General features: G+C 41.1%; 1 protein-coding gene across 2 annotated transcripts; it reads right to left on the bottom strand.

Annotated features, from left to right (window-relative positions):
* Positions 1-4359: 4359 nt before the first annotated feature.
* Positions 4360-16443, bottom strand: nrros (negative regulator of reactive oxygen species). Of its 2 annotated transcripts, none has more exons than XM_029626576.2 (3): positions 16299-16443; positions 14644-14764; positions 4360-8436 (listed from the first exon to the last, which is right to left on the bottom strand). In XM_029626576.2, exons 2-3 carry the CDS (start codon positions 14749-14751, stop codon positions 6469-6471), a joined length of 2076 nt encoding a protein of 691 aa, XP_029482436.1. In that variant the 5' UTR covers positions 14752-14764; positions 16299-16443; the 3' UTR covers positions 4360-6468. The 2 variants fall into 2 exon arrangements, with proteins under 2 accessions (XP_029482436.1, XP_064863158.1); XM_065007086.1 differs by lacking the exon at positions 16299-16443 and adding an exon at positions 11038-13558 and having other exon boundaries at positions 14644-14731.
* Between the last annotated feature and the right edge of the window lie 2696 nt (positions 16444-19139).

Genomic DNA, 19139 nt, shown 5'->3' with positions numbered 1-19139 from the left:
TCAGTTTTTTGCCAAGGTTTTTATTCTGTAACTTTGTTTTAAGTAGCTAGACCTGAGGTCTGTGTGGTGCAGTGATTAAGAAACATAATAATACAGCATTTTCTCGTGTAACTACTTTAGAGGTTTACAACTGTGTGGTTGTTTGGTAAAGTAAAACTTTGAAAGAAAATGTGTAATTCATTTTATTTGGTCTTCCAGACCATCTCAAGCTATTTAAGCCGCTCGATAGTTGTTGCCATTTAAACCACTCTTAGTCTGGTTCCTTTGAGCTGGTTGGTGGCCATTTTGAAAAACTGCTGCCTGTGGAGTGGGCCTAATGCGTCAAATCTGCTATGTTTATTTAGAGGCTTTCTGTAAAGGTTAAGTGGTCTCATCATAAAGGTATTTTGTGAAAATGGGTTTCGCCTCTGCTGGATTCTGCATTTGTATTTAATTATATGGGTGTCTACTGTCTACATGGCAGGTTGTTTATGTTTGAATAAACAAAAAGTCTATGTACTTCCCAATGTAGGCTAAGAACATGAAGAGGGTTTTTTATATTCACTGAAATAAACCGGTTGCCCCAATCCCTTCCATTGATTGTTAGCTAGCTGTGGCTAAGGTTAGCTTTGTAGTGGCTGTGGATTACAGTTTCACCTGGCTCTTAGACTACTTTCAGTGTGAGCAAAAATAAAATACTGAACTTTGGCTTTAAATTTGGACTGAATTAATGAACTGGTTAATTTAACTAAACCATTATTTTATTAAATGTACATGTAATTCAATCCATTTCTAATTTGTAATTTCTCCACTCATAGGTTCACTTATGAGGACCAGCTCAGGAGGGACACCGGACTGGAGGAGGAGATTACATCCGCAATGGAGGACAAGCTGCAGCTAAGTCGAAAACATACAGGTTAAGTCAACGCCATCACAAATCTGGGACCAGCACCGTTGTTAACTAGCAAAGCTGGTCCCATTGTTGCAAATAGCTATGGCCTATTAGAATCCTGTTGTCTTAACCTTTGTCATCTTCAACCTAGAGCTATGGAAGACCCACTTTTCATCACATCATGCCCAGATGACCAGATGAAGTTGAAAGTATACGAGCACAAACTAAACTAGAGCTGAAGAACATGACGATAAAGGTATGTGCTGTTTCTTACTTACATTTATTATTTTGGCCCATGTGCCGATCGTGAAATGTGGCCCCGAGACAGGTTGTTAATGCTTTCTGAGCTGTGTCATTTCTTTCATCGGGTGTTGATTGGTGCTTCACTGTAGGCAGGGTTTATTTGTACGGAGCATAGTGATTGTCAGTTTTAAACACAGTGAAAGCACAATACTTTTAGGAAATCCAGAACCTTTAACTGCTCTTAGTTCAGTACGTAGGACTGACCTGACAACATAGCAAATGTGAAGGATAAAGTTGTGCCGTAGTCTAACACACTTTTATACTAAAATTGTACCTTTCAAACCCATATTGGTGGAATACTGGATACGGTCCCTGTGGCCAATGTTGTAACTGTGCCTCACAAATGCGACTCGAGGGCAACCCCTCCTTTCTGAGATAAAGAACTGGGCAATTGCTGCACAACTCAACAAAACAGGAAATTTCATGTTTCCTCTGCCACTTTTAGCAACAGTTTGCATCACAAGACTTCTGCACACACATACACACATCATGCGCACACAATAGGCCCGTAGAGGCAGGGATTGTGTGAACCAACTACACATTGCGCCATCAGATTATAACAATGCAAAAAGGTCGAGCAAATTTATGGGAAATCCTGACTGGCTTCCGAAAAATGTATAGCACGCAGTTATTTATCACATCTGGTTATTTTAACAGGATACGGTATGTTTGTTTTATATTTCGTCAATATGAGAAATCACCACATGTAGAGGAGAGTGGGGTTACATAATCAGAACTCATGTTAACATTACAGCTTTGAAAACATAGCTTGTCCAAAAAAAAATGGTCTCTTGGCAGAAGTTATGTGGTAAGTTGAGCCGCTGGACAGGGTAAGTTAAGCCGCCTATAAATTTCTGTACCAAATCAAATATTACCACAACATTTTTAAAACCTTGTCTATCTAATTCAACACAATCGCAATTACTTTTTGTCTTTTAATCATTTTAAGCATCATTTAACACAAGTTTAACATCTAACAAACACTTTGATTTTACACTATAACATAGGCCAGGCCCTGTTGTTACCTCATATCCCAGCAATAATGCCTTGCATTACGCCTGGGCAGTGGGGATTTTAGCATGTAAATCTTGGTGTGGCAAACCACACATTTTTTTTAGATGCATGCCAGCATAGCAACTACACAACACTCAACAATACATTAATTGCACTATAACGGTGACAAATGGTGCCCACAAACTGTTAGGGCCGACATAAAGCTGTCCCAACAGCAGAGCTTTCTTTTCAGCACCATGGAGTGAATCCTTACCACCGCTACACCTGGCTATCAGCGAAGCCTTGTCTAGCAGTGAAACAATTAATTCAGCCTTGTTTACTGCCTTTTAAACATAGCTGATATGGCTGACTTACTTAAACAAATGTGGTTTCTACTGACAATTGAGATGTACAAACGATGGCATAAGTGAACGATGAGCGGATAAGAGGCAATCCGTAATTTCGATTAAGACATGAATGAGCGAGCTATGACGGACGAGGTCAATATAACTATTTGTTCAGCACTTTTAAAATGTACAGGGACAGAATTCAGAACATGGGCCATTCTTACAGTATTCTCCCTGTACATCAAGTCAAAACCGTAGGATAAATAAAGGGGGCATATATGCAGACAATGAAAGCTCTTACAAAATTTGATGATGACATTTCTCTAAAAACAGGCTATAGGCTACACGGGCACCTCTAAGTCAGAACAGTAGGCGAAGTTAGGAGGGGGAAAGGGACCAAATTATTAAGGTGAGGCAAATGGGCTACTAACAGCTTACTATATAACATACACTTAGAATGACTTTCTTAGCTACCGTATACATATCTCCCTGGCATATTACATCATTTATGCAGCAGCATAGAATACATTTTTGGACTTTTGTGTGCCAATTTTTTCATGAACCTTTGCCATCAAGGTCTGCCATTCTCTGGATTTATGGTGCTTTCAAGACAACTGGGAACTCTGAAAAAAACAAGGTTGAATCATGACATCAGTGATCTTCAGGTCTGAGCTCTAGAAAGAGGCCAGAGTTCCCGACTTCAATGTATTTTTCCAGTCTGAGGTAGTTTTCCCAGTTCCGTTTTTCCAGTTGTTTTGAACGCAGCAGAAGTCATGCTGTATTGATAGCATGGCCAATATATTCAACCTTTTCTGACCAATGGTGTTACGTGTGAATGTTAATCCTTTTAAGCTTGGAAAAGAGACTCTTAAACCCAGACTTGGACCACACACCCTCTCCACTGAATAGCAGGGGAAGGACAATAGCTGATTGTTTTGCAAACTACTCATTGTTGAATTTGAAATGTTTATCTTGTTGTGTAATGTTTATGTCCAATGGCTGATAAGTACTGATACGTTTTTATCTATAATTTCTCTTCATATGACAAGGATTGGAAAGGATTTGCCAGTAGATTGTTGATATGAATCATGATGATGAGTGCTTGTCTAGCTTGCTAGCTACGATTTTGAAAGTATAATGCTGACATGATCAGTCCAATCAAAGCTACGGTAGATATAATGTGATTTGACATCCTTTTATCTGTGGCCAATGACCTTGAGCCTTCTTGGATGGGCACTTCTGATGTAAATCTATGGCAGTACCCAAGGGGGCTTGAACTTTCCAGCTCTCCCTGTAGATTTTTCGGTGACATTGTGTACCGGTGAGTGACAGAACACTGAGCCAATCACGGCGCAACTAGAGAAGATTACTAATCCCCATGCTCTGTATTTTCCGCTGGCTGCCCCTCCACCACAGAAAGCACTAAACTAGGCAGAAAATCCTGCATTTAGGAGCTGCCTTACTCAAGAAAGCAATAAGGAGACCATGTTTGTATGTAGCTTTATACAGTGCCTTGCGAAAGTATTCGGCCCCCTTGAACTTTGCGACCTTTTGCCACATTTCAGGCTTCAAACATAAATAATTTTGCACGCCCAATTTTTCAGTTTTTGATATGTTAAAAAAGTTTGAAATATCCAATAAATGTCGTTCCACTTCATGATTGTGTCCCACTTGTTGTTGATTCTTCACAAAAAAATACAGTTTTATATCTTTGTTTGAAGCCTGAAATGTGGCAAAAGGTCGCAAAGTTCAAGGGGGCCGAATACTTTCGCAAGGCACTGTATGTGACATGCAAACTGATATCTGACACGTATTAATGCCAAAATAACATGCAAAACAGGCATCAACAAAAAAAATATACATATCTTTATTTTATTATAAAAAGCGACCTGGGAAGAAAACACTTTTAATTAGCTCAACTTAACCCAAGGCAAACATTTTGACTATATTATCCCACAGAGCTACAGGGATGCACTTTCATGTTAGGTTTGGACCTCATATGGAAGCTTATAGAGACCAAAACTGATGTATAGAACGATCTTTAAATGATCTACTTTGGTTAAGATACAAGCATCATGAAACCTCTAACATAATACATCTTTTTGACTTGGTGAAAATCAATTTTTTGGATCTAACTTGCTTACTACTTTTTCAATGTGTTTTCTTCCTTCACAGAGTCCATGAAATGATGACATCTTCCTAAATATTTGGTCAAATGATTCATTTTGTGTATGGTTTCCTAGAAACAACTGTGGCTCAATTTACCCCACTCTCTCCTAATATAAATGTTTTAGTTACTAACCTAAACTCAATTGCTTTGTAAGGAAACTTTTATTTCTGCCTTGGAATTGCATTGATATCGTTCTTCCTCAAAAAGCACCAGAAAGAGGATTTCAACACGCACCATCTCAGATTGTTCTGAAATCGGTTCTGAAATCGTTTCTGTAGTTACAAACAGTTAACATAAGCATTCCGGAAACATTATTTTGTTGAAATATAATTTAATCTCTTTAAAATTAAGCTAATTGACTGCACCCAAATTGGACATTTTAAATTTATAGGATTCATATAATATTCAATAAATATACTGTAGTACCTTACATCTGATTTGAACCAAACTTTTTTCTAACAATGAGTAAGACATGAAGAATCCAAAGACATGGTTAAACGCCACCCATTGACCCCCCACACCCCACGCTAATCCCGACCCATCAATGGTTATATAGTATCAGTTCTCTATGTTTGACAGGTAGTATGGAGTTGCGGTTCTGAGTATTGTTTCTTCATCTTATGTAATGTATTCTCAGTGATTTTGGTGATATTATTTTTTACAGTGCCTTCAGAAAGTAGTCATATCCCTTGACTTATTCCACATTTTGTTGTGACTGAATTCAAAATGGATTAAATATTTAAAACAATTACCTATCTACACACAATACCCCACAATGACAAAGTGAAAACATGTTTTAGACATTTTTGCAAATGTATTGAAAATTAAATACAGAAATATCTCATTTACATACGTATTCACACATTTGGAAAGGTCAAAGGATGTGAATACTTTTTGAAGGCACTGTATGTCCCATCCTACATCCTGGTACCTATATTAGCATTTTTACACTTCATCTCCAAATCATCCTAAAGTATTTAAAAATGTAAATGATGTGACTTATAGATGATTTGGATATGAAGTGCAAAAATGCTAATATAGGTACATTTGACTTGCATTGGATATGGTAATATCAGGAGAAAGGTTTTGTTAGTTTTGTAACCTAACAACAACCAAATTCAACCAAATTCACTGAGAATACATTACATAGGATGAAGAAACAATGCTCAGAGCCGCAACTCCAAACTACGTGTCAAACATAGAGAACTGATATTATATACTCTTTGCTGGGTTGGGATTGGTGTGAGGATTTCTCACGTCTTACTCATTGTTAGAAAATAATTTGGTACTATAATTATTGAATATTATAATGAATCCTATAAATTAAAGTGGTCAATTTGGGTGAAATCAATTAGCTTAATTTCTCAGAGATCCAATTATTTTTCAACAAAATAATGTTTCCGGAATGCTTATCTTACTTAACCTTTATTTAACTAGGCAAGTCAGTTAAGAACAAATTCTTATTTTCAATGATGGCCTAGGAACAGTGGGTTAACTGCCTTCTTCAGGGGCAGAACAACAGATGTTTACCTTGTCAGCTCTGGGATTCGATCTTGCAACCTTTCGGTTACTAGTCCAACGCTCAAACCACTAGGCTATCTGCCACCCCGTATCTGTTTCTAACTACAGAAACGATTTCAGAACAATCTGAGATGGTGGATGTCATGACTTGCTGAAATGACATGAAACGACCCATGTGCAAAACATCACACTTGGACAGAATGTACCACATTGTCTTAATCATTTGACCTTTCCTCCACAACACAGGGAAGGTGACTGAAATGTCAGTATGACGTGGGCCTCCGGCATTTATTTTTAATGGCCTTGGGAAGCAGTCTGGGCCTGAAGGTGAGCAGGAAGATGACAGAAATCCCAACCAGGCAGAGGACAGGTACGATAAACAACAGGATGTACCAGTATACAGACTCCTCCTCACTCCTACCACACATTAAAGGGTCTAAAAACACCACTTTGTGTGTATTTTTTGTCAGATCCTGACATGAAATGTCTGAGAGGTCGATGATATTGACCGTTTTCGCCCTCTCAAACGTCCTGTACCAGTCCAACTGGCAGCAGTTGAAAGTGTTTCCATTAAGAAAAACAGTCTGTAGTTTCAAGGCTAATGTGTTAGCCTGATCTGAGGGGACAGTGTTAAGTTTGTTGTCCCTCAGGTCCAGCAGCCTCAGCTCAAGGCGTTGTAGTGAAGCAGGGAGCTGAGTAAGAGAGTTTCTGGAAATGTTCAAAGACTTTAAGTGGTGGAAAGGGGAGAAGTCAAAGTCTCTCAGGCCTGTGTTTCCCAATCCTAGATGGTGTAAAGTTCTGCTGAGGCCTACTATCGATCTGGGCCCAATGTTGAGTTCTGGGTTGTTAGACAGCTCCAGGTGTGTTAGAGGTGTCCCTGTGAATGCTGACGATGGCAGTCTCCCCAGGTTGCACCCTGATAGGTGGAGCTGTCTCAGAGAGATGATGTTTCTCCAAACAACACAGTCTGATTGGTTACACCCATCTCTGTTCCCGCCCCATTCCTCAAGGGGGCATATGCCAATTCTGTTAAAGCTGATATCCACAGAGCTGATGCTGGTGAGAGAGGAGAACAGTCTAGGAGGAAGACTCTGCAGGTCATTCTGGCTCAGGTTGAGATAGCTCAGTTTTCCTAACTCACTTAAACTACCTTGGTCAGCATGGAGCTCCGTCAATCTATTGTTGCTCACATCCAACTCGTACAACGTCCCTGGAAGTTTTTCCAGTGTTAGATTTAAAACCTCGAGACAGTTTGTCTGCATCCTGAGCCTGACCAGGCTAGGCATTTTGCTGATAAACCCTTGGGGGAAGTAGCCCACCTGATTTCCACTCAGATCCAGCAGGTCTAGAGAGGAGATGTCACCGTGAAGGCTCTCGTCCCACAGCTGGGCTGTGACATTGGTCACGTTGCCCCTCAGGTTGAAGAACTGGACACTGTTGGTCCAGTTTGGGTAGCCAGCGGTGTCTGCCAGGTGTTCGTAGAAGCTCACCCTGTTCTGGGACAGATGGAGGTTCCTCAGGCGGCTCTGGATGGGAAGGAAGGGGAAGAAAAGGAGGTTGTTGTTGGTGAGATCCAGGGTCTCCAGCTGGAAAGTTTCCTGGAGGTCCTGGTTGGCTATGAACCACTCAATGTTGTTGTGACTTGCGTTGAGCACCACGAGCTGGGTCATGTCGAAGTCCATCAGGCAGGCCAGGTGGTTGAAGGCCAGGTTTAGTCTCTGGAGCTTGTGCAGGTGGTCAAAGGCATCAACGATCTCAAACAGCATGTTCCTCTGCAGGTCCAGCTCTCTGAGCTGGTGGAGGTCGCTGAAGGAACTTTCGTCCAGCCTCAGCAGGAGGTTCCTGGAAAGGTTGAGGTACTCCAGGGACGTCATATTCTGGAGGAGGACCGAAGCTATGTCGTTTGTAAGCTGGTTTTCTGACAGATCCAGAACTTTGAGTCTAGACAGGGTGAGCAGTGCCCTGCTAGTTTCCTGGTATCCAACGTGAAGTTGATTGGCAGCTAGATTGAGGCTCTCTAGATGAGGTGAGTTGTGAAAGAGTTTTGACCCCACTGTCTCCAAGCGGTTTTTTGCACAGCTTAGAGTGCGAAGGGAGATGTAGCGGGAGAGGGAGTCATCTTGTAGCATCTGAATGTGGTTATGTGTCAGGTGGAGTTCCTCTATGTTGTCCGGTAGGTCCCTCGGCACAGATGAGATCTCACTATCACTACAGAGAGCAATCTTTTGGGTCTGTAAGGAGAAAGGGAGAGAAATGCAGTGTACGCGAGATCAATACAATTTAAAATACTTCATTTTATATGTTAAAATACTTTAAAACAGCAAAGTATTATACCACAAATCAGACCAGAGAGTATACGAAGGTATAAAAAGTATTTCATGTATGCATGAACGGAAACCCTGAGAACCAGCAGTAGCAGCAGTTTCCATGATAGAATTACCTTTGATTATATCTATTGTGGTAACGTAGGCTCTCTCTTCCCTTCAGAAACCAAAGTGTAAGCTGCATTTCTTATGAAAATGTCATCAGAGGCACTTTTTCACAGCTTTCAGTGAGAACCACAAGCTCTCAAATTCATATTTCGAAGGAACTTTCTTTACTCGGTATTGTATGTTTATTATTGTTATTGAGAGTTACAGTGGGACCTGAAATTATTGACACCCTTGATCGAGATGAACAAAAATGACTGTATAAAACAAATATTTCAAATACTGAGCTATGTTGTAGGCTCCAAAAAAACGGAGCCTTTTTCTGAAATATTTTATGAGTTGGAGAACACATTGGGAGAAATCATAGACCAGAGGTATTCAACCGGGGGTCCGCAGCCCAAGAAACTGCAGGGGGTCTTCAAAAATAGTGCATAAAAAAGGAATATCGCGAGCAATCATATGTAGGTATGAATTACATACCTACAGTAGAAAAGAGGAGGATATCTTATTTCTAATGATGTCAACTTATTTCTTAAAGTACCAATGCAGCCGCATTTATCTCAATATCAAATCATTTCTGGGTAACAATTAAGTACCTTACTGTGATTGTTTTAAATTAAAATGGTCAAAAAGAATGAAACATTTATTCTTAGCAAAGAGCAATTTCTCAAGCAAGAATTTTGCTAGTAATGTCTGGGAGTGGTTTGAGTGGGGAGAGGAAGACTGAAAATGTGCTATTATTGGCAGAGAGGCGTGGAACTCTTTCCTATTGGTCAATTAACTAATTCATTGCATGGTGATGTCACCATGGAACGCCAAAACTCCCTCCCACCAAAACAGGCAGAAATTTCAGGCGGTCTTTTCAAACAGCTCTTACACTAAAAGGGTATTATCATCATTTTCACAATTTCACAGTATTTTTACAGATTCCTGTTGTGTATCAAGAATGGTTCACCACCCAAAGGATATCCAGCCAACTTGACAAAACTGTGGGAAGTCAACATTGGCCAGCATATCTATGGAACGCTTTCTACACCTTGTAGTTCATGCCCCGACAAATTGAGGCTGTCTGAGGGCAAAAGGGGGTGCAACTCAATATCAGAAAGGTGTTCCTAATGTTTTGTACACTCAGTGTATATAAAACACGAGAGAAATCTCATTTTTGACTGCACTGGACCTTTAACTCCTAATATTGAGCAAATTACACTAATTGGAGCCAATTACACTCACACACCCATGAATAGTCTACCAATGTAGCAAGTGACGCTGGATGCTGGTAAGTTTCCTTACCTTGGACATACATTTTTGCGAACACATGGTTAAACTTTGTTTAGCCAGCTAAACAGCTGCAAAAGTGTTTGGAGTACCTTTCTGTCTAATAGGCTATATTAGAGTTTACACTTTCTCTTCCAATTATAATGTGGGGGGGGGTCAAAATAATGAAAAACTATCTACCAAGTCTACTCATGTTACTTAATTTACTTGATAAGACATTTTTGCTAACGTATGATGGGGGGGGGTCCCTGGGCCGCCAGTTTTCCTGGGTACATTCATATTTTACAGTGTACGTTTTCTCTCATGTACTCTCATTTTGACGCCAAACCCACCACTGGCGTGCTCTATTTTCATGTCATCTGACCAAAGCACCAATTCCAATCCAAGTGCCACCGCTGTTTAGCAAACTCCTGCCGTTTACAGTTGTTGGATGACATGAAAATAGAGCTTTTTGGCTAGTTATGGGTTTTGGGTTGTGTGTCTGCATAAGCAGAAAATAACCCATAAAATATAGTGGTGGATTTTTGATGTTAGTGGGCTATTTTGCTTCCACTGGTCCTTGGGGCCTTGTTAAAGGTCAACGACATCATGAACTATACCCAGCACCAGGATATTTTAGCCAAAAAGCTGGTTGCCTCTGCCAGGAGTGGCTCTTCCAAATAAAATAAAATCACATTTTATTGGCCACATACGTGTTTAGCAGATGTTATTGCGGGTGTAGCAAAATGCTTGTGCTTCTAGTTGACAGTGCAGCAATATCTAACAAGTAATATCTAACAATTTCACAACAAATACCTAATACACATAAATCTAAGTAAAGGAATGGAATTAAGAATATATAAATATATGGACGAGCAATGTCAGATCGGCATAGACTAAGATACAGTTTATAGTTTAGAATACAGTATATACATACGAGATGAGTAATGCAAGATACGTAAACATTATTAAAGTGACATTATTAAAAGTGACTAGTGTTCCATTTATTAAAGTGGCCAATGATTTACAGTCTGCGTATATAGGCAGCAGCCTCTCTGTGCCAGTGATGGCTGTTTAGCAGTCTAATGGCCTTGAGATAGAAGCTGTTTTTCAGTCTCTCAGTCCCAGCTTTGATGCACCTGTACTGACCTCGCCTTCTGGATGACAGCAGGGTGAACAGGCAGTGGCTCGGGTGGTTGTTGTCTTTGATTATCTTTTTGGCCTTCCTGTGAAATTGGGTGCTATAGGTGTCCTGGAGGGCAGGTAGTTTGCCCCGGTGATGCGTTGTGCAGACCGCACCACCCTCTGGAGAGCCCTGAGGTTGTGGGTGGTGCAGTTGCCGTACCAGGTGGTGATGCAGCCTGACAGGATGCTCTCTAGTGCATCTGTAAAAGTTTGTGAGGGTTTTAGGTGACAAGCCAAATTTCTTCAGCCCCCTGAGGTTGAAGAAGTGCTGTTGCACCTTCTTCACCACACTGTCTGTGTCGGTGGAACATTTCAGTTTGTCAGTGATACAGTTGAAGTCGGAAGTTTACATATAATTAAGTTGGAGTCATTAAAACTAGTTTTTTTTAACCACTCTACAAATTTCTTGTAAACAAACTATGGTTTTGGCAAGTCAGTTAGGACATCTACTTTGTGCATGACACAAGTCATTTTTCCAACAATTGCTTACAGACAAGATTATTTCACTATCACAATTCCAATGGGTCAGAAGTTTACATACACTAAGTTGACTGTGCCTTTCAACAGCTTGGAAAGCTTGGAAAAAAACACCAGAAAAATATGTCATGGCTTTAGAAGCTTCTGAAAGGCTAATTGACATAATTTGAGTCAACTGGAGGTGTACCTGTGGATGAATTTCAAGGCCTACCTTCAAACTCAGTGCCTCTTTGCTTGACTTCATGGGGAAATCAAAAGAAAAAAATCTGCCAAAACCTCCACAAGTCTGGTTCATCCTTGGGAGCAATTTCCAAACGCCTGAAGGTACCACGTTCATCTGTACAAACAATAATACGCAAGTATAAACACCATGGGACCACACAGCCGTCATACCGCTCAGGAAGGAGACGCGTTCAGTCTCCTAGAGATGAACGTACTTGGATGCAATAAGTGCAAATCAATCACAGAACAACAGCACAGTAAAGCGACCTTGTGAAGATGCTGGAAGAAACAGGTACAAAAGTATCTATATCCACAGTAAAACGGGTCCTATATCGACATAACCTGAAAGGTCGCTCAGCAAGGAAGAAGCCACTGCTCCAAAACCGCCATAAAAAAGCCAGACTACGGTTTGCAACTGCACATGGGAACAAAAATAGAATTGTTTGGCCATAATGACCATTGTTATATTTGGAAGAAAAAGGGAGGCTTGCAAGCCGAAGAACACCATCCCAACCGTGAAGCATGGGGGTGGCAGCATCATGTTGTGGGGGTGCTTTGTTGCAGGAGGGACTGGTGCACTTCACAAATAGATGGCATCATGAGGCAGGAAAACTATGTGGATATATTGAAGCAACATCTCAAGACATCAGTCAGGAAGTTAAAGCTTGGTCGCAAATGGGTCTTTCAAATGGACAATGACACCAAGCATACTTCAAAAGTTGTGGCAAAATGGCTTAAGAACAACAAAGTCAAGATATTGGAGTGGCCATCACAAAGCCCTGACTTCAATCTCATAGACAATTAGTGGGCAGAACTAAAAAAGTGCATGCGAGCAAGGAGGCCAACCAATCTGACTCAGTTACACCAGCTCTGTCAAGAGGAATGGCCCAAAATTCACCCAACTTATTGCAGGAACCTTGGGGAAGGCTACCCAAAACGTTTGACCCAAGGTAAACAATTTAAAGGCCAAATACTAATTGAGTGTATGCAAACTTCTGACCCACTAGGAATGTGATGAAAGAAATAAAAGCTGAAATAAATCACTCTACTATTATTCTGACATTTCACATTCATAAAATAAAGTGGTGATCCTAACTGACCTAAGACAGGGAATTTTTACTATGATTAAATGTCTGGATTTGTGAAAAAAATTTGTTTAAATGTATTTGGCTAAGGTCTATGTAAACTTCCGACTTCAACTGTATGTACACCAAGGAACTTAAAACTTTCCACCTTCTCCACTGCTGTCCCGTTGATGTGGATAGGGGAGTGCTCCCTCTGCTGTTTCTTGAAGTCCACGATCATCTTCTTTGTTTTGTTGATGTTGGGTGACAGGTTATTTTCCTGACACCACACTCCCAGAGCCCTCACCTCCTCCCTGTAGTCTGTCTCGTCGTTGTTGGTAATCAAGCCTACTACTGTTGTGTTGTCTGCAAACGTGAAGATTGAGTTCGAGGCGTGCATGGCCACACAGTCATGGGTGAACAGGGAGTACAGGAGGGGGCTGAGCACGCACCCTTGTGGGGCACCAGTGTTGAGGATCAGCGAAGTGGAGGTGTTGTTTCCTACCTTCACAACCTGGGGGAGGCCTGTCAGGAAGTCCAGGACCCAATTGCACATGGCGGGGTTCAGAACCAGGGCCTCGAGCTTAATGATGGGCTTAGAGGGTACTATGGTGTTGAATGCTGAGCTGGACTCAATGAACAGAATTCTTACATAGGTATTCCTCTTGTCCAGATGGGATATGACAGTGCGCAGTGTGATGGCGATTGCACCGTCTGTGGACCTATTGGGGCGGTAAGCAAATTGAAGTGGGTCTAGGGTGACAGGTCAGGTGGAAGTGATATGATCCTTGACTGATCTCTCAAAGCATTTCATGAGGACAGATGTCAGTGCTACGAGGCGATAGTCATTTAGTTCAGTTACCTTTGCATTCATGAGTATAGGAACAATGGTGGCCATCTTGAAGCAAGACAATAACCCCAAGCACACATCAAAATGCACAAAAAAATATTTAATTGGGCACAATTTTTTTTGCAAAGGCCATCTGTCTCCGGATCTGAAACCCGTTGAAAACCTGTGGTTTGAATTGAAGAGGGCAGTCCATAAGGGCAGATCGAATTATATCAAGGATCTAGAAAGATTCTATATGGAGGAATGGTCTAAAATTCATCCCAATGTGTTCTTCAACTCATCTCTTTCTCTGAGCAATTGTATTAGTATAAAACATTTGCTCATCTTCATCAAGGATGTCAATAATTTCAGACCCTCACCGTATACAATTTAGAAACTACTTAGAAAAGCTGTTATTCAATGTGCTATACATGCCTATGAGTTTTATTATTGACCTGTGAAATATTCTCCATGTGTCTAAACATATCATTTTTATCAGTAACATCTTTTTATTTGATTTGTCTTGTTGATGACAATAGTTATTGTATTTTCTCACAAGATTCAGATTAGTATAGGCTCCTATCTTGTTGTAGATACACATTAAATATGAATGTTTGTCAACGGTTGGCATTGTGCTTTATTTATTGATTGCGTATTTGGATTTCTGTGACTTTCAAAGTCAATCAAATGAATTTGTGACTATAAGTGTGCCACTCAATGTTATTTGTATTATTAGTATTAATAGTATTATTATTTATATTATTCATAAGAGAATACATGGGACATAAAAGGTTCCTACAGGATCCTTAAAAACCTAAAAGTTTCCTCAGGGAAAAGGTTCCAGGAGGCACCTTTAGGGGTTCCACTGGAGTTGCAATTAGAGGAAGCCCTGGAGGTGCCTATAGGAACATTCTTTTTAGAGTGTATATTTTCTCCCTCTACGCTCTAATAAGCTTGTTCAAGAAATGTAGCTCTTACCAGTCTGCAGAGGCTGTGGTGAGGGTGGCTGAGGGCAGGTATTAGCAGGCTCCACAGGGTCCATATGGTGAGACAGACCAGGGTAGGGAGTAGGCCTTGGATGGGCATCTTAACATCCTCACTGTGGAGGAGAGAAGGGGAGCAGGAGACGACTGAGACTCAGAAAATGAGAGGTAATCTATGTCAGGTTTTCCCAAACTCAGTGGTGTGACAAACAAAAAATGTCCAGTCAGCGGTAAGTCCTGTGGTCGAAAACAGCTCGTTGATGAGAGGTTGAAGGAGAATGGCAAGAATAGTGCAAGTTACCAGACAGGCCACAAACAGGCAAATAACGGCACAGTACAACAGTGGTGTGCAGAACAACATCTTGGAATGCACAACTCGTCGGTCCTTGTCACAGATGGGCTATTGCAGCAGACGACCACACCGGGTTCCACTGCTATCAGCTGAAAACAAGAAGAAGCAGTTCCATTGGGCACGTGATTGCCAACACTGGACAATTGAGGAGTGGAAAAACATTGCCTGGTTTGACGAATCCCGGTTCCTGTTGCGTCATGCTGATGGCAGTCAGGATTTGGCGTAAGCAGCATGAGTCCATGGTCCCAACCTGCCTTGTGTCAACTGTACAGGCTAGTGGTGGTGGTGTAATGGTGTGGGGAATGTTTTCCTGGCCCACATTAGTTCCCTTGATACCTAGTAAGCAATGTTTTCATGCAACCGAGAATTCAGGCTGTTCTGGGTGCAAGGAAGGGGGTCCGACCTGGTACTAGATGGCTGTACCCAATAAACTGGCCACTGAGTGGATGCCAGACAATATAACACCAACGCAGTCTCTCAACCATAAAAACAGAATAACAGCTGTATATCTCCGTTATCTTTTAACCTTGATAAAGCGTTCAATTAATTATTTTCATACTGCAACCATTACATCTGATCAATACTGTACTGTAATACTGTATATACCGAGAGTTCAAAAGGTATTCGCACTCAAACCATGAAAATGAATAACCCAAGGAGGCTGAGACGCAAAAAGAACATACTTCATTTAATACATGCTTGTCTGAAATGTAAGTTATTTTATGTTAAATTTTTAACACATTTCACTGTCACCCTTTATATTCTTTTGAGCATTGATTAAATTAAGTAGGCCTTTATAATTTTTGCATCTCAGCCTCAGGGTTAGTCCTTATCATGGTTTGAGTGCGACTACCTTTTGAACTCTCCACTACTGTAGTAATCAAATACATTAATAAGGAATAATATATAAATCTACTTATAAATCCAAAATATTGAATTGACATATTACATATCTGAACAGATAATGCACAGTATAATGCTTTACAAGACGTTAACTAATAGTAAAATAAACTAATCGTGTATTATCAATTTATAAGCAGATTGAGGAATGCAACGAATTAGCATAGGCTGTATAACGATAAGGATATTAAGCTACAAAGTAACATTCCTTGACTTAAGAGCATGAATGACAATACATTCAAAGTCACACTTTCTGTTCTGATGTTACAAGCACGTACTGAGAAGTGTGCCATTTGCGCTGATGTTATTCATTCATTACTTTGTCAGACGCTGTTGAGTGTAGATAGGTCACGCACAGGTAGAGCAAGTGCACAAGGCGCCATGCATCTACTACTTACGCTGGTGGTTAGGTGTGTATTATTCAAGCCACTGACGGTTGAGCTCCTGACCATATTCTCTGGTTTGTTCGACGCAGCGTCGGTCTGTAAGTCGGTTCTCATCTATGTGGAGCGGTGTGTGTTCTCTACATAGCTGAGCGGTGCTTGTAGTATTTGCGGAAGCAGGCAAGCAACGGAAACCAAAGTCACATGGACAAGCAAGATTATATATATAGGTTCGCAGGCCTAGGTCAGAGACATGCATGTCCTGTACATATTGCATTGGAACTAGAAGATTCCCTGTGTTTGTTTGTGATGCATTTCATGCATGCCCATAGTACATCAGTGTCAACTTATGTTATTTGCAGATAATAGACTTACATCAAATGCAACTTTCTAACCTATCTGTTTCTATTTGGGAATTCTGTTTAAAAAAAGAAAAACTTTTGCAATGTGAAGCACTTCATCCTCTCACAAAAAAAACTGGTATAATTGGAAACCTGCAATCCACACCATGATTTGTGTGTGCATGTGTTTGTGTAGGCTTATCTTGGCTACTACAAAAACCTACCGACAAACCCCATTCTCACCTCTCACTCTCCAACTCCTGTTTCTGAACATCAGATACTACAGAGAGGAAACCACTAAACATTCACACCCTTCCTGCCTAGCTGACACTTTTGCAACAGCCAAGGGAACGATTTGATTCTTTGTATTTTGTTCAGCTACTTTACATTTACTTTGACACGTCATACTGACATTTACACTGTAAATACTCAACCAGCCCTCTCATTTACCATGAACCATTGGAAGAGAAACACAGCTTTTTATCAGTAGCATAGTACCTGGTTGTGAACTTACTGACCATGACATACGAGTTTACCACAAAACAGATTAAAATTGGTGCTCCCCATGCGCACTCTCTCTCCACACACACACACTGAGAAAGTACAGGTAATTATGTTTAATTCTGCGGCCTACAGCGTAGTTTGTGTCGTATTTTCCCATAGTTCTGGAATTAGAATAGGGAATTAGAATCAGGAAGTGATGGAGCTGCCATCGCAGTGGTGATTTGTTGGGGCTTCCTTCCCGTTTTCATGCAGTGAGTCCTCTCCTCTCGTTCTAATTTCTGACTTGATTAAGTGATTGGCAGCTGAAGCCAGCTTTATGCTCAGTTGAATTCATTAATTCAGTTGACATTCATTTTTCATAGGCTTGGCATCCCTTCAAATGTTAAGCCTAGATCTCTTTTCTTCCAATATCCTATTTAGAAAAACACATATATGCCTGTTTTAAAAACTGTACACAGTAGAAACTACAAACACAGACATCCCTCATGGGCTCCCGAGTGGTGCAGAGGTCTAAGGCACTGCATCTCAGTGCTAGAGGTATCACTGCAGACACCCTGGTTTGAATTCAGGCTGTATCACAACTGGCTGTGATTGGGAGTCCCATAGGGCGGCGCACAATTGGCCCAGTGTCGTCGGGTTTGGCCTGTGTAGGCCGTCATTGTAAATAAGAATTTGATCTTAACTGACTTGCCTGGTTAAATAAAATACAAAAATTAAATGCTCCCTCATCAAAAGTGTGTGCGCAGCATTGAGGTAGAACCCCAATGACATGCTAAGCTTTCATGTGGTTGAAACACACACACACACACACACCTAGGAAGCTTGACAAACTGGTACATTATTGTCGCAAACTATATTGAACAAAATTATAAACATATCATGCAGCAATTACAGTTCATATAAGGAAGTCAGTCAATTGAAATAAATGTATTAGGCCCAAATCTATGGATTTCACATGACTAGGAATACAGATATGCATCTGTTGGTCACAGATACCTTAGAAAAAAGGTAGTGTTGTGGATCAGAAAACAAGTCTGGTGACCACCATTTGCCTCATGCAGCGTGACACATATCCTTCGCATAGAACTGAACATTACCCTACTCCTTTTCAATGGCGGTGCGAAGTTGATGGATATATGCGGGATCTGGAACACGCTGCCGATCCAGAGCATCCCAAACATGCTCAATGGGTGACATGTCTGGTGAGTATGCAGGCCATGGAAAAACTGGGACATTTTTAGCTTCTAGGAATTGTGTACAGATTGTTGCGAAATGGAGCTGTGCATTATCATGCTGAAACATGAGGTGATGGCGGCGGATGAATGGCACGACAATGGGCCTCACGATCTTGTCACGGTATCTTTGTCTATTCAAATTGCTATCGATAAAATGCAATTGTGTTTGTTGTCCAAACACGACGCCATACACACAGTCTGGCATCTGCCCGGTACAATCGAAACTGGGATTCATCTGTGAAGGGCACACTTCTCCAGCGTGCTAGTAGCCATCGAAGGTGAGCATTTGCCCACTGAAGTCGGTTACGACGCAGAACTGCAGTCAGGTCAAGACCCTGGTGAGGACAACGAGCAAGCAGATGAGCTTCCCTGGGACGGGTCTTGACCTGACTGCAGTTCTGCGTTGTAACCGACTTCAGTGGGCAAATGCTCACCTTCGATGACCACTGGCACACTGGAGAAGTGTGCTCTTTACAGATGAATCTCGGTTTCAACTGTACCGGGCAGATGCCAGACTGTGTGTATGGCATTGTGTGGGCGAGCAGTTTGCTGATGTCAGCCTATGGTAGGGAAATTAACATGACATTTTCTGGCAAAAGTTCTGGTGGAAATTCCTGCAGTCACTTTCCCAATTGCACGCTCCCCAAAAACTTGAGACATCTGTGGCATTGTATTGTGACAAAACTGCACATTCTAGAGTGGCATTTTATTGTCCCCAGCACAAGGTGTAAAGATCATGCTGTTTAATCAGCTTCTTGATATGCCACACCTGTCAG

Source organism: Oncorhynchus nerka, linkage group LG22 (assembly GCF_034236695.1).
Source record: "Oncorhynchus nerka isolate Pitt River linkage group LG22, Oner_Uvic_2.0, whole genome shotgun sequence".
In the NCBI taxonomy this organism is placed as follows: domain Eukaryota; kingdom Metazoa; phylum Chordata; class Actinopteri; order Salmoniformes; family Salmonidae; genus Oncorhynchus; species Oncorhynchus nerka.
This window is presented reverse-complemented; position numbering and strand designations above follow the sequence as displayed.

Excerpts from the sequence above, each read along its gene's own strand:
- nrros (XM_029626576.2), bottom strand. The coding sequence starts at position 14,751 with ATGCCCATCCAAGGCCTACTCCCTACCCTGGTCTGTCTCACCATATGG. Across the intron at positions 8,437-14,643 it reads ACCACAGCCTCTGCAGACTG|ACCCAAAAGATTGCTCTCTG; the intron begins GTAAGAGCTACA and ends TTCTCCTTACAG.